This window comes from Botryllus schlosseri, chromosome 5, assembly GCF_051294905.1.
Source record: "Botryllus schlosseri isolate E-star chromosome 5, Bs_hap1, whole genome shotgun sequence".
NCBI classification, from domain to species: domain Eukaryota; kingdom Metazoa; phylum Chordata; class Ascidiacea; order Stolidobranchia; family Styelidae; genus Botryllus; species Botryllus schlosseri.
In genome coordinates, this window is record NC_137240.1 from 17,822,128 (window position 1) to 17,836,401 (window position 14,274).

The 14,274-nt window shown below is 41.7% G+C and overlaps 1 protein-coding gene and 1 pseudogene across 2 annotated transcripts; one reads left to right on the forward strand and one right to left on the reverse strand.

Moving 5' to 3' along the window:
- The first annotated feature begins 970 nt into the window (after positions 1-970).
- LOC145439283 (puromycin-sensitive aminopeptidase pseudogene) lies at positions 971-3,945 on the forward strand (annotated as a pseudogene). The gene is made up of 2 exons (XR_013915132.1): positions 971-1,078; positions 1,206-3,945. The product of XR_013915132.1 is annotated as a puromycin-sensitive aminopeptidase pseudogene (transcript).
- A 3,591-nt stretch (positions 3,946-7,536) lies between these two features.
- On the reverse strand, positions 7,537-10,023 carry LOC145439284 (uncharacterized). The gene is made up of 4 exons (XM_080316782.1): positions 9,791-10,023; positions 9,593-9,727; positions 8,463-8,600; positions 7,537-7,939 (listed from the first exon to the last, which is right to left on the reverse strand). The coding sequence occupies exons 1-4, from the start codon at positions 9,930-9,932 to the stop codon at positions 7,830-7,832; spliced, it is 525 nt and encodes a 174-aa protein (XP_080172908.1). The 5' UTR covers positions 9,933-10,023; the 3' UTR covers positions 7,537-7,829.
- Positions 10,024-14,274: the final 4,251 nt, after the last annotated feature.

Below are 14,274 nucleotides of genomic sequence, written 5' to 3' on the forward strand. Positions count from 1 at the left end.
TTCCTATTTGATATTATCTCCGTTCGTGGCGTCAATCACGTCGCTCACAGAATGCCGCTGTGTCAGTCGCTACTTCAGACGCACCAACACATGATTTGCGCGGATGAGTGACCAACAGACCAAAACCGCAGTGCCCGAGCCCCAAGCTGGTGATTCAAGCTATAAAAGCATATGTTGAATTGGGGAGGCTCAGTGGGTGAAGACTGAAGATGCAGTTAGATCGCATTCATTTCATGCCTAGTAGCTTCGTAGTTGATATGCTGTGATGATGGGAACTTCTAGTGTTCCGCGTGGAATACTCAGAACGAAAGAGTTGAAGTGGTATCGGTCCGCGGTCCATAGCATATATATAGCCTATATAATATAGGGCACACCGGCACAGTATAAGAGTGATAGGGAATCGTAATAAATAGGGTTATAAGGTGAAAATACAGGGACTCAGCGGGGCAGCATATTGAATACTGTCAATTCGTCCTAAATGCTACATAATCCAGAGTGCATGGAATTGGTGGCAACGTCACGCAGAACTTTCTGTTTAATTACTTGATTATTCTATGCAGAAAAGGTCTCATCACGCAGCCGTATGGTACGTTTGCCTGTTTGGTATCGGTGTCCTGTGCTCACTACGTTTTATTTTTTTATATTGAATTACTTCAACTTGAAGAATCGTCGCTGCTCACCTGATATATCAGGCAAAACGTACCGAGATTCCAGTAGGGTACGTTTGAACCGGACTAAACGTAGCTTCCTTTTTCTTTCCGACCTTTATACTTTCATATCATGTCACTCATTGACAGAAGACAAAGTCGATGGGATAATGTGCTGTATATATATAATAGTGTATATCTAAACAGTCTGCCCAGTGTGCTTGTACCAGATTGTTTCCTGTATATAGTATGAACGTGGTGGTCAGTGCACCAGCATTATGTTGGCACCCTGGAGCTGAACTGTTACCATGTATCTAGTGTCATGTCATCCTATAGGTGTGGGTGGAATCTCTGTACATTTTCTGCAATTTATTGCAGGGAAACAGCAATGATTCTTTGAGTTACAAAGTAAAGTGCTTACAGGGAATTGGGTGAGCATGGTACACCGATTCCTTACGGGCATGTCATACTATAATTTGCTATCCGCATCGACCGCATGAGATCTGAGAAAAAGTTATTGACTCCATTGTCTCCATGATTATTTTATTGGTTTCGCAGCCATTTGATATAGAACGGTCCGTCGATTGACCTATAAAATGGGCGTAGCTCAAGAATTCACAAGGTTGCCAAGCACGGTCGTGCCCAAGAACTACAACATCTGGCTGAAACCATGCATGGAAACCTTCACGTTTCGCGGAAAAGTCGATGTCACCGTAAATATTCGAGACGCCGTAAACAGAATCGAACTGAATTGCGCTGAAATCGAGATTTCTTCGGCAACCTTCTGCCAGAAAGACTTCACAATATTCGAAGCCACTAGTATTGATTACGACGAGAGTAATGAAAGAGCTATTTTTAATTTTGAAGAATCAATAGTTGCCGGCGAAGGCGTGCTTAGCATCCTTTTCACCGGAAATCTCAATGACAAAATGAGAGGATTCTATCGAAACCGATATGTAGTCGATGGAGAGACTCGATTTGGCGCTGCTACGCAATTCGAAGCAACTGACGCACGCAGATGTTTTCCTTGCTGGGACGAGCCGGCTTTGAAAGCTACCTTCGACGTGACTTTGGTTGTACCCAAAGACATGGTCGCTTTGAGCAACACAAATGTAGTGTTCGAAGGCGAATACTTTGAAGATAGCCAATTTAAGTTGGTAAAATATAACACCACGCCTTTAATGTCCACTTATTTGATTGGTATTGCGGTCGGTGAATTTGACTTTGTCGCGTCCTCCACCAATAAGTCGCTACCAGTTCGTATTTACACCCCGAAAGGTAAAAGCAATCAAGGAAAGTTTGCTTTAAATGTGGCTGTTAAAGCGATTGAATATTATGAAGAATATTTTGACATTGCATATCCTTTACCCAAAATAGACCTGATTGCTTTAGCCAATTTTTCTATCGGAGCAATGGAAAATTGGGGCATTGTCACTTTCCGGGAAACAGCCCTTCTAATCGATGACAACAATTCCTCGTTGCGTGCGCAGTTGTACGTCGCCTTGGTGGTGTGTCACGAACTGTCTCATATGTGGTTCGGCAATCTCGTCACTATGGAATGGTGGACTCATTTGTGGTTGAAGGAAGGTTTCGCGAACTTCATGGAACACTTGGCCACCGATCACATTCACCCGCAGCTTGACGTATGGACGAATTTTGTTTGTAGCGATCACAAACGAGCCAAAGACTTGGACGCTCTCGAAAATAGCCACCCTATCGAAGTGCCTGTCCGTAACCCTAATGAAATCAGTGAAATATTCGACGCGATATCGTATTGCAAAGGTGCCACCATTATTCGGATGTTACACAATTGGATCGGCGATGAAAACTTTCGTAAAGGCACTCAGATATATTTGAAAAAACACAGTTACGCCAACGCGTGCACCGAAGATTTATGGGATGCATTGGGTGAAGCCACAGGTATGCCTGTGAGGGAAGTCATGAGAACGTGGACAGAGCAAATGGGATATCCCGTCATCAAAGTTTGTATGGCATCCAAATCTTCAGAAAGTGTCACGTTGCGGATGTCTCAGCAGAAGTTTTCCAGCTCGCGGGGCGGCAAAAAGGACCAGAGTTGGTCAGTTCCGCTGAATTTGTCTTACATCAAGTCTGGCGATGAATCAGAAGAGAGACACTTGTTGCAAACCGATCAAATGGAGGTTGTGTTAAAAGGCACGTCCGATGACTGCTGTATCAAACTTAATCATGACCTGTTTGGATTTTACCGTGTTCAGTACGACGAGGGCATGCTGGACGCTTTGTTGAAAGGAGTAAAGACTGGGGAATTGTCGAGCCATAACAGACTCGGAATACAAAACGATTTATTCGCTTTGTCGTGTTTTGGCGTGTCTAGCACTACAGACTTTTTGTCTTCCCTTCGATCCTACCGCAATGAAAAAGCGTACTCGGTTTGGAACGATTTAGATAGCAATGTCGCATCTTTGTCGTTTTTGCTGTGGGACAAGCCCGACATATTTTTGAAATACAAGCGTTACATTTTACACGTTTACGAAGAGGCTGTCAAGAGATTGGGGTGTCGCGAATTACCGGGCGAAAGTCTATCGGATTCATTATCAAGAAGCGTTCTCGTACGCCGTGCCGGTACATTTGGGTCGCAATCTGCCATTTCCGAAGCCCGCGCTCAGTTCGAAGACCACCTGTCCGGAGAAAAAGTGCTGACTGCTAATTTACGTATGGCAGTTTATTCGACGGTGCTGACGCATGCGCGTGATGGAGATTTAGAGAAAATGCTGCAGCTCCACGACAAAGCAGACATGCACGAAGAGAGAGTTCGTATTCAGCGTTGCTTGGGTTGTGTGACTGATGCGGCGCAAATGAAGCAAGTCCTCGATTTTGCGATGTCAGATAAGGTTCGGTCCAACGACAAGGTTTCGTTGATCGGATCGGTGGCTAGCGGCAGCTGTCTCGGGCGGGACACGGCGTGGGACTTTGTCAAGTCGAACTGGGCCACACTCAGCAACATGTACAACGGTTCCTCTTTCATGGCCAGACTGGTGAAATTTACGACGGAACATTTTAGCACAGAGGAAAGGGCTGCGGAAGTGCGCGAGTTTTTTGCGACGCATTCGGCTGACGCCGCGGAACGTACGCTGCGTCAATCTCTGGAGAGTATCGAGATGAAAATTGACTGGTGGAGCAGGGACGAGGATGCTTTGCGGGGTTGGTTTGCTAATCTCGAGCTGGAGGTTTAGCGATTGACGCTGCAGGGAAAATAAGGATTCTTTTGCTATCGTAACTGTATACTTTTTCGGTCGTATTAAACTGGAGGTCGAACCCACATAGGTTTGGTTATTTTTCTGTGTAGTAGTTGCGTTAGTCTAATTCCAATGGAAATACGGTAATGCAGGAAATGAAGGTGCTTCTGGTAGATGTCGGCTAGGGTTGCCTGACGTGAACGTGCGACACAATGAAAAAAGGCAGTTTAGCATGCGACGTATAATCTACAAATAAGTGCGACTGTTACCAAACTCTTCATGTAACCCAGTGGTTCTCAAAGTGGGCACCAGCACCCTCCACCCCTGGGCGATCGAGAGCGCGACGGGCGCTGGTCATGAAATTGACGATTGGGGGCAATCGGCTATGAAATTGAAATTGAACGGAGGAGTGGGAGGCACTGACAGCAAATGGGGGTCATGTAGGTTTAGAAGGCAACTGCTACGTAGTGTTGAAACGATTGATGAACAAAGCAGCTAAATACACACTAAAAATGCAAAATCGGTTCAGTCAGGGCAATTCAGGGCCGTCCGTCTATCTAATCAGCTGTACCAGAAAAGTCCATTGTTACTTGACAACGTTGATCCTGCCCGTGTCTGTCAATCAATTTATCAGTCGACTCAGCCAGACTGTTTAGAGTCAAGTGTACCTGTTTGATGCTGGTGTGATCAGACTAGATGACCCTCACGGTCTTATCGATCACTCCTATCTAATACCGAATACTGTGCATGCATATTTTCTGTACCACCACCACTGCCGAGTGTTATGTATTTTGGTTTGATGAAAAATAAAGACTCTCTCTCTCTCTCTCTCTCAATCCCTAGATAGCGTGGTTCGTTGTGTGCTCTGAGAACTATGAAGTATTTGAGCAGTTATTGCTCACTGCGAGGTGTGATGGCTTTTTAAGATTGACTGTCTTGCGTGATTTTTATCTCTTGTTTCAAACGATCGTGGATTTTCCACAGTGCTGCGACCGTGTCCTCCGACACGGCGTTCTTACCTCGAGAAACGATATCGCTTCTACTTGATTGACGAGCATATTCTCCAATATTTATTGGTAGAATATATCCGTTCTCAGTAATGATGAAACCTGACCAAGGTGAAAATGGCACAGTTTGCAGCTCGCATACCCGATTTTGATGGAGAAGCATAAATCAATCATCTCCGAAAATCGCACAAGAATATGATTTGGAAAAATTATCTAGGTTATGCGAACTGCTTGTCATCAGGAAATGACCTACATAATAATGCACGTTTGAGCCATCTCACGTACATTAGAGTTGGCTAGTCAGACATGCTAGCGACCGTTTCTGAGTCGACCGTTAGTCAACCCTTGGCATTGACCATCATGTGCATTGTAGCCTACGCCGGAGGTGTCATACATAGGGCCCGCAAGACGATTTCAACCGGCCCTCGAAGTCGAAGCAATTTTAAGGATATTGAAAATTACTTGTTTTATACAGCATATTGCGTACAAATTTGAAATTTTTAGTAAGAACACTGGGAATAAATGACCCCTCAGAACAGAAAATGTCGAGCAGGCCTATGTCCAGTTCATATGCCACTTAATATTTATAACCACCCGTCAGAAAAAGTTGCTGTGATTTTACTCTAGCCACCATTATAGAAACAAGTCGCTGAGATTGACACCCAATTTTGAGAAGGCAACATGTGCATGCAGTTTACAGTTTTATGGACATTGGACACACTAAAACGTATCAGTTCTGACTCAAGTATTCATAAGGTCTAGGACAGTGGTTCCCAACCTTTTTCGGCTCAGCGCCCCCTTTTCAAGCTAAACACCGATCATCGCCCACGAATTTTGTGAACCGAAAAATAGGCATCCAAAATGTAATCACCGGTGGGTTGACCTTTTTCTTAGTCAACCTTTCGGCTCGATGACGACTTTTACACTTTTGCAACTAAATTTTCATGGGTTGACTAAAAAAAGGTCATTTGTCCGACTTGAACTCCAATAGAGCCGTTTCAACGCGTCATCGCCCCCCTAGACTGCGATATCGCCCACGTTGGGAACCACTGGTCTAGGGCATGCAGTCTTTCTTCATCATCTATTCGTCCAAAGCAGCTAAGCTGCACTACAAATATTTTTAATTGTGTCAAGTGGGGAGCAGCGTTCGGGTATATTTACATTAATTTTACACTTGAAAAACCAGTCGATATATTTACTCTGTCACAGTATCATGATTTAATTCCAAAAATCACATCAAATTGGGACTGCATCGTGAAGATGCATATTACGATATTTTTACTTCATGCAACTGAGTTGTAATTTGCAAATAATGTCTAATTTTATCTATATCGTCGTTACTAATAACTAGGGCCATTTTTATATGACCTTAAAAATCAATATTATGACTTTATTTTTTTGGAAAATATGACTTTATATGACTCTATGTGAAAATCGTGTATTTTTACATGCGAACAACTTCACTCAGGGAATTAAAGAGTAAAACATATGCAACATAACAGTAATACACATCCATTTTTATTTTAAACCACTGTAGTAGGTTTTAGTTTCATGTAGTGTGGAATGTTAGAGTCTTCAAAGTTACGATTTGGACGTAAATTGACTTTAGTAGGGAAAATGAGCGCTCCACAGACGTTGATGTTGGTTGATACTTCTGCAGTTTTGCATAAAGCGCTGGTGAAATGTCTTGTCTTTGTAGCTCCATAATTTGTTTCACATCGTTTTTGTGCAATCGCTTCCTAATGTAATTTCTGAGCTCAAGCGGATCTTCTCCGAAATCAAGGGCCTTTATATCAAAATGGTCCTCTTTGATGGTGTAAGTAGCCTACAACTTTGCATTTTGAGTATTAAGTTGGAAATATTGTTACAGTGGAGGCATATGTTTCTATTACCTGACTAATCAACTTTGGATCGTTGACTGGATTTTTGACGCTCTTTACAATAACTCCTTCACCTTCCTATGCATTGAGTATTTCCTTAACTTGTGGAGGTCTTTTGGCATCGTATTGAGCCACATTCAACCAGCTCCGCCAGCGAGTAGCTGACTTGCTTTCTTAGTGTCTAATTGCTGCACCGCTTAAATTGGCATTTTTTATGAAAAGTATACAACGATATGACTTTATAACTCGAAAATATGACTATATAACTTCAAAAGCTGATTTATGACCTGACCAGGAAAATAGACCTTAACTTTCTTAATATACCTAATAGGGGTGCGGTTTTTGCGTTAAAATTGATTTCACGACTTACTGATGCATAGAAAAAAAATGCGACTTTAATGACATTAAATGGCCCTACTATAATAACAGCGATTGATGGTACATAAAAATCCCATTTTAGTTATTAGTAGTAATTCAGAGATACCTTTGAAAGCAATCGTTTTCATAATAACGAAGTCGGAGTCATTTTCACAAACTCCGACTCGAGTCAGTATTTTATCCACGAATCCAACTTCAGTCACCATAGTGCTCCAGTATAGTCGCTCCACGGCATGCTAAAATGAGGCCCAAACTCCGACTACTCCATTAGGCGAAAATTAGCCAAACTCCGACTTCACCGACTCCGACTCCACAGCCCTGGTAAAATCATACTTGTATTTGTACCTCGCTCACATAGGCTATCTGTCGCTTGTCTTCGCCAGAGATGACTTTAATTTGATGAGCGCTGTTTCACCATAGGCACTTATATTTATTTACGAAAGATAAAAGCGATAAAGAGAGATTAAAAAGTAAATACTAAAAAGGCTCCATTAGCTTCGAACAAAAGTCACATATGCACATTTCGCACACCGGTTCCCGTCCTTAAGCCGTCATCTTCGTCAGTATCAGGCATGACAAGGGTGGATCGTCTGAATGTCTCGTCTCTGGATACTAACTGTAGCCTACGTAGGCTACGCTAGTAAGCGCATCGTTTAGAAAGAGGATAAATGTAAAATTTCACGCGCGGAATGATGTGAAAAATTAGAGAAGTTCTTCGCATGCTCCGGTTTGTATTTCGGATGTTCCTTCGTGACAGGATTCTGTCGATGACGAGATGGCGTCTACGTGTTCTTCTGGTCGTTTAGTAGTATCTGTATAAACATTCACGAATATTTAATTACCCTCATTACGCAGCGATAATTGCACTGGGACGTGATTATTATGGTCACATACTTGAGATGTAATGTAAAACGAATTAAAATAGGCTTCAGGTTTATCGGGTTCTGATGAGAGTTCGCATACTAATCATAATTCGAAAATTGATATATCTTATAGAATGCATAGCCTATATTGATAATTTCTTGGTTATCGCATATAGGTCAGTGGTTCCCAACGTCTGCGAAAATACCTAAGGGGGCGATTGGGTTGCGATAAGGGGGAGGGCGAATATGTTAGAGAGTCTAGTGAAATATATTAAATTACCACGGCCAAAAATGCACGTGAAGACGGTTCTGTAGGTATAGGGGGCGAAAAGTCGTGTCGAGCTCTGCCACCAGTGTAGGTATTAGCTGGTGATAATCGACTATATAAGCCTAATATAGGTTTGATACTGTTAATGAATTCCGTAAGTCGCCTATCATGCTGTAAGTAAAATGCGTCATGCCCAATACGTACTTTTCTTTTGCGATCGGCGTCTCGCCGGTTTTGTTGCCTTCAGGATATCTTCTAAATTCGACGGAGGCGTCATCGACAATGGCGAATACCGAAAGCTTAAAAGCTCACTTCTGTCATACATGATTTTCTTGGACCCTCCTGTAGGTAGAAAAAGTTCAACATAATAGACTTTTGTCGGTCGTTTCAAAATAACAGACGGGAATATGATGCGGCTACAGCAAATTACTAATATCATAGCTAGAGTGATACAGTTCTGACTCGTGAATTATTTGTATTTAGCTTATGAATACGACAGCAACTACAATATGGATTTTATTGTCAGATTGTTTTTGTTATTTGATAATGATAAATTATTGTATTTTAACATGACATACCAATTGACAAGTTTGTGTTCGACCGTCATCCCAACGCGATTTTCATAGAGTAAGGGTTTTTATAATGCGGTGACGTCGAAGAATCATCAACTGGCAGAACAGGTAAACTGAGTCCGATTATATTATAATCTGGTCTACAATAGGATTACCGCATTTTGGAAATCGGAAAATGTTCAATTCTTCCCGATTTTGTGGTTGGTTGACTAAAAAAGGGTCATTTTTCCGAACATTAACACTTTTGTTGAATTCCCCGTTGGTTAGAGGCCGTATGGTATAACCCTAGGCTTACCATACGTCCCCTTTTAAGAGGATTTGTCCTCTTTTTTGACTTTTTTGAAAGTGTCCTCGGAGGACGCCCTTTTGTCCTCTTTTTTGAGATTTTGTCCTCTTTTTTGAAAATTTAGGTCAGATTTAGAGCAAATTGCGAGTGATATGCCGCAAATTAGCACAGAAGTGAAGCTCCGGCGGGTATTTCAGAGTGAAAAACGGTGAATTTAGCTCTGAGCGAAAAGACGACCTTTTTTTTTAGTCAACCGATCACAAAGTGGGAAAAATTTACCGGTTTTTGAGAATTCTTCTACGGTTTTGCATGTCTGAAATTTCTGAAAAAGTGTCCTCTTTTTAGATTTCCCAAATATGGTAAGCCTATATAACCCTAGTCTACAATCTACAACAGATCACATTATTCGCTATTTGAATCGTAACCATCGGGGCGGAGGCAAATTGTCGCGTAGAAATACACAGGGAATTCGTTACCTGGGCTGCTACTCAAAGTCTTGGAGATCGGTTCTTTTTTACAAGCTCTGCTTGGAACTTTAATCGGAGCAGACGCGGTGCGGCAAAGAGCCAGTTTCCGCATTGACACTCGGTGTTTCTGTACCACGCACCAATCTGGAAGCATAGCGCTATGTTTTGCATTGAAAAATGAGAAATCTCGAGAATCAAAATGCTTACCATTTCCAATGTTGTCTCGCACGTTATTGATGACCTTGCCATCAAAGATCTCTTGGTCAGATGAGACGTACCCCTCTTCATCAGATGTAACACGGTGTTCTACAGAGTGCACCCCGTGCAGTATGGTCTTGTCTCCTTTCATTTTACGGTAACGGATATAACTCCTTTCAGTTAAGTTGTAATATGTTACACTTATGCCAATCCACTGGATACAATGTTGGCAAATTGTGCGACTTATATGTTGCGATCTTGATGAATAAAAAAAAGGATGTGTTTTTGTTGTCTGTCATGCTTTGTATTAGGATGCGGGTAGCGCATGACTTTTATCAGTTCTAGGGTACTTCTCCTGTCAGCACAATAGTGACATCAGCCAACACGCTAGAACACAACAGTGCGCGATATATGTGAATACAACATCTGTGCAGTTGTTGTTATGGTCTCCTAAGGAGCTTAAAGGGGGCGTGTTGGGGGTGGTGTGTACTGCAAATGATATGTTGAATTTGTAAGGTTTGATTCAGTGCCACAAAGCACAAAAAATTAGTCACCACTACATTGCAATTGCGATTAGTGTATTGGCCTATGGCGATAGCAAGAATCGTTGTTATTTCTCTGATATCACACACTAATAAAAGTTTAGATACTTTCCATCCCTATTTGGTTATCTATATAGTCACATTGCAGCTGTCTGAAATTTGTGAACCTTTACTTACTTTCGTTAGTCATTTGGTAGAAAATCCCGTTTCGAATGTTTGAAAATGAAAAAAAGGTCAGAAAGTAGTTTGATTCTGCTTCGCATTAATTCGTAATATTCACTCGTTTCCTACAATTTATACATCATTTTCCACACTAGGCTGATCTTTCGAGATAGGTGCGCAATAGTTGTGATACCGATTTGTCAAAACATTGTGATACCTCTGGGATATTTTGTTGATGATAGGGGACCGAACCAGTAGAGGGTGAGACCCAGACCAAGAGCTTATCAGGGGAGGGTGGGGCTAAAATGACAGGGACGTATAAGTTATATTTTATTGAACTCTCTTGAATATATATCGAAGGTTTACATCTTTGTCAGATGATCTCTGTGCTTGTGCGTAACGTACCACGCGTTACGTGTTCATTAGAGGTATGCCTGAGAAGGTGACGTGTCATTACTGATGTTGACTATTTGTTTTAACTGCAATGACGCTATATCCAAGGGGAGAAGGTTACATCACATGTCTGAAAGTACTAGCACGAGTAGAGTGGATGGGTTAATAGTTGTCACTGTCGCGGCATTTGTAATGCTTCGAAATCCGTAAGGTTACGTCAGCAACTGCTATCCAAACATAAAGAAAAGACACATGATCCGATATGGTAATCCATTGGTCGATTGCGTTTTCACATTGAGGCGTAGAATGGCATATATTCATTGTGACTGGGGGTCAGCGACCAGAATAGATTCAAATACGGGATTTGTTAGTTTGGAATCACACCCGATTAATAAACCAAAGCTAAATAGTCCAAAGGTCAACTTTACTTTTTAATTTCCAACTCAGATCATGGCGTCATATGTTCAATACTGAATAAGGATATAAAAGAATAAAAAGAATAAAATGCTTGCAAATAAGTGTGTGGTATAGTGTTAGCCGACTTGTACTACTATATAGCCACATATTAATGCGTCTTGTGACGAAATAGCAATTTTCATCGTCAGGGCACAAGATGGCGCAATGAGTCAAGTCGCCATTGGTTCTTACTTCTTATCCTTGACTCCAGCCCTCCTCGTGGGAGCCTCGTAGTGCGGAGCACGCACCGGAGCCTGATTGTCGGATCTCGGCCCGGTCGGATTTTTTTCAATTTTGGCCGGACCGGATCGGAGCCGGATCAGTACTTGTTCTGATGTTCTGATCAGTACTTTTTGATACGGCCAGAATATTTATGGATAAGCATGACTTTTATAACTAAATAACTATATACCAACCAACCACACGCAAGTAACCGCCAGGCCAGTGCGAAAATAAACGAGCCATATTTATAAATTCACGAAACCACCGTACCTAGTAGGGCCGGATTTCCGGCCGGACTTTTTCACTTGGCCGGCGCCGGATCGGACCGGTCTCCCGAATGACCCGCTCGAACGTGGAACGTCCGTATTATCTACTTCACGTCATTTATGCCGATTTTAAGTTGACGATGTCCATTATCCTAGCTGTAAAAGTTGTAAAGGAGGACGAAGTGCCAAAAAGGATGACATTTTAGGCGTCATCGGAGGGCATTTTTAATTTTCAACAGCACATAAACAACTGTGGCACGTGACTATGTTGTTTACGTTACGCAGTAATCAGTTTTGGTTACTGCTTTACGCCATAGTTGCATAAACGATATACATGGCTATAGCTATAGCTATTTAGCCTATATCATTGGTTGTGTGGTTGCCGAACGCAAAAATAATTTCGGTGAACAGTAACTTGGGAATATTGCATGTGCCGCCAAACAAAACATACTACGTGAACATTGAGAGGCATTCGTACGGTGATCAGTATTGGAAAACTCGACTCTAAGATGAATGCTCGATTTGGGATATAATAAGTCGGGTATCCAAGTTTTCCCATTATTACCCAGCATGCATAGCCTACAATTTATTGCCATCACCATGAATTGCTACATACAGTTCATTCCAATATCACATTTGCAATCTGTTGAAATAATATTGTCCAATATGTTGTAACGCTCTTGCCACCGCAGTCCGCCGATCGCTTCATGATATTGCGATCGTATAGTTGCTCCAGAGTAGCACATAAGAAAGGGTCATATCGAGGTCACGACAGTTAAGGTCAACCCTCTTTGATCTACTTCATTATCTTTGCGATGTTTGCGTGGGATGGTCCAGCTGGGAGAAGCTGCATTCCTTGATAATGAATATCTCATATGTATTCGAATGTGGATTGCAACGCTCTCAACCTCACATGCTGGAGACGGTGTATCTGTAAGCAATCTAAGCATTGTTCGTTAGAATACTTGTAAGATTCCAAGATTGATGTGTGAAAATGTGAAGTAAAAGTATTGATATGGCGCAACTTATTGGTAATTCATTTTGTAACCTTCGCGAGTAGTTTATCCTGTGGCAATTTTGATATGCGACCATCATTCGTGGCAGTTTTACGATTATAAAGCGTGGGTCACTGGACCGGTATTTGTCAAACTTAATTTTGCAATGATACACCCTTTATACCGGTATCCTCAAAACTAGAACACCCGTCCTCGCACATGGCGAAGGAAAGTGTTAACATTTTTGGGACGTTTCATAGCTTTACTAAGAAATCTTATCGCATAGTTTGATATGTTTAGATCGTTTTTCACAGGGAACATTATGCTTAATTGAGCTGTTCATTTGTAAAATTACTGCACGACCCATATTATAGAATAGAATTGATCCTCTCCAAAGTTACTTCAAGCCAGTGTTGGGATCAAGTCACTACCTTCGAGTCACGAGTCATCTCGAGTCATTGCACATTTTGACTCGAGTCAAGTCAAGTCAATCGATTTTCAAAGGTGACTCGAGTCAAGTCAATTCACTCGTTTTTTGGAGGTGACTCGAGTCAAGTCGAGTCAAGTCAAGTCAAGTCACGAGTCAAGTCACAATTCAAGTCAAATTGAATTTTCGAAGTATGATAGATGATGCGAAGTCATTACATTTTACTAGTGATGATGCAAAGTCAATACAGTTTACTAACTGGATGAAGGACAGAATAATTGGCCATTTAGCTTGAATCAAATAATGAAATAAAAATGAATATACATGCAAAAAGGTGATGTATCGCTCACGCACACGAAGAACTGCTAATAAAATACGTGAGTAACTGTATAGCTACATGCTACAGTATGTTATTATCGGCCAACACAGAGGATCGAATACGAAGCCTCGGGAAGTTGAAAAAATTGATATGGTACAATTCACTACCCATCAACACATCCGTGAGAATATAAACGCATAACCTATATATACCTTCGGTTTATTAAATCATACAAGAGTGTTGGTGAATGTGAGCACTGAGCAGTGCGCAATGTAAGCACTGAGTCGTCTAAGAAACGAAGATACGTTTATATTTGATGAATCTATTGCTACTACGACAACGTCAGCTGTGATCGTTTCGTTTGCGGTCACTTTATTTGTGATGTAACAATGGAGGATCACTGAAACCTACAATCAATGAATGGCTGGTTTCTTTCACAAGTGACATCGGCGTATCGCAAACAACCCGAACATACATAAGATAGGGTGATTTAATCGACACCTTATACTTAATGACTTGAAATTGACTCGTAAATTTCGCTCCGAGTCACGAGTCAATCCACATTTCTGAAGCGCCGAGTCAAGTCAAGTCAAGTCATTTTTGCAAAGTGACTCGAGTCAAGTCAAGTCATACGAAAAAGTTGACTCGAGTCTGACTCGAGTCAAGTCATGACTCGAGTCATCCCAACACTGCTTCAAGCACAAATTATGT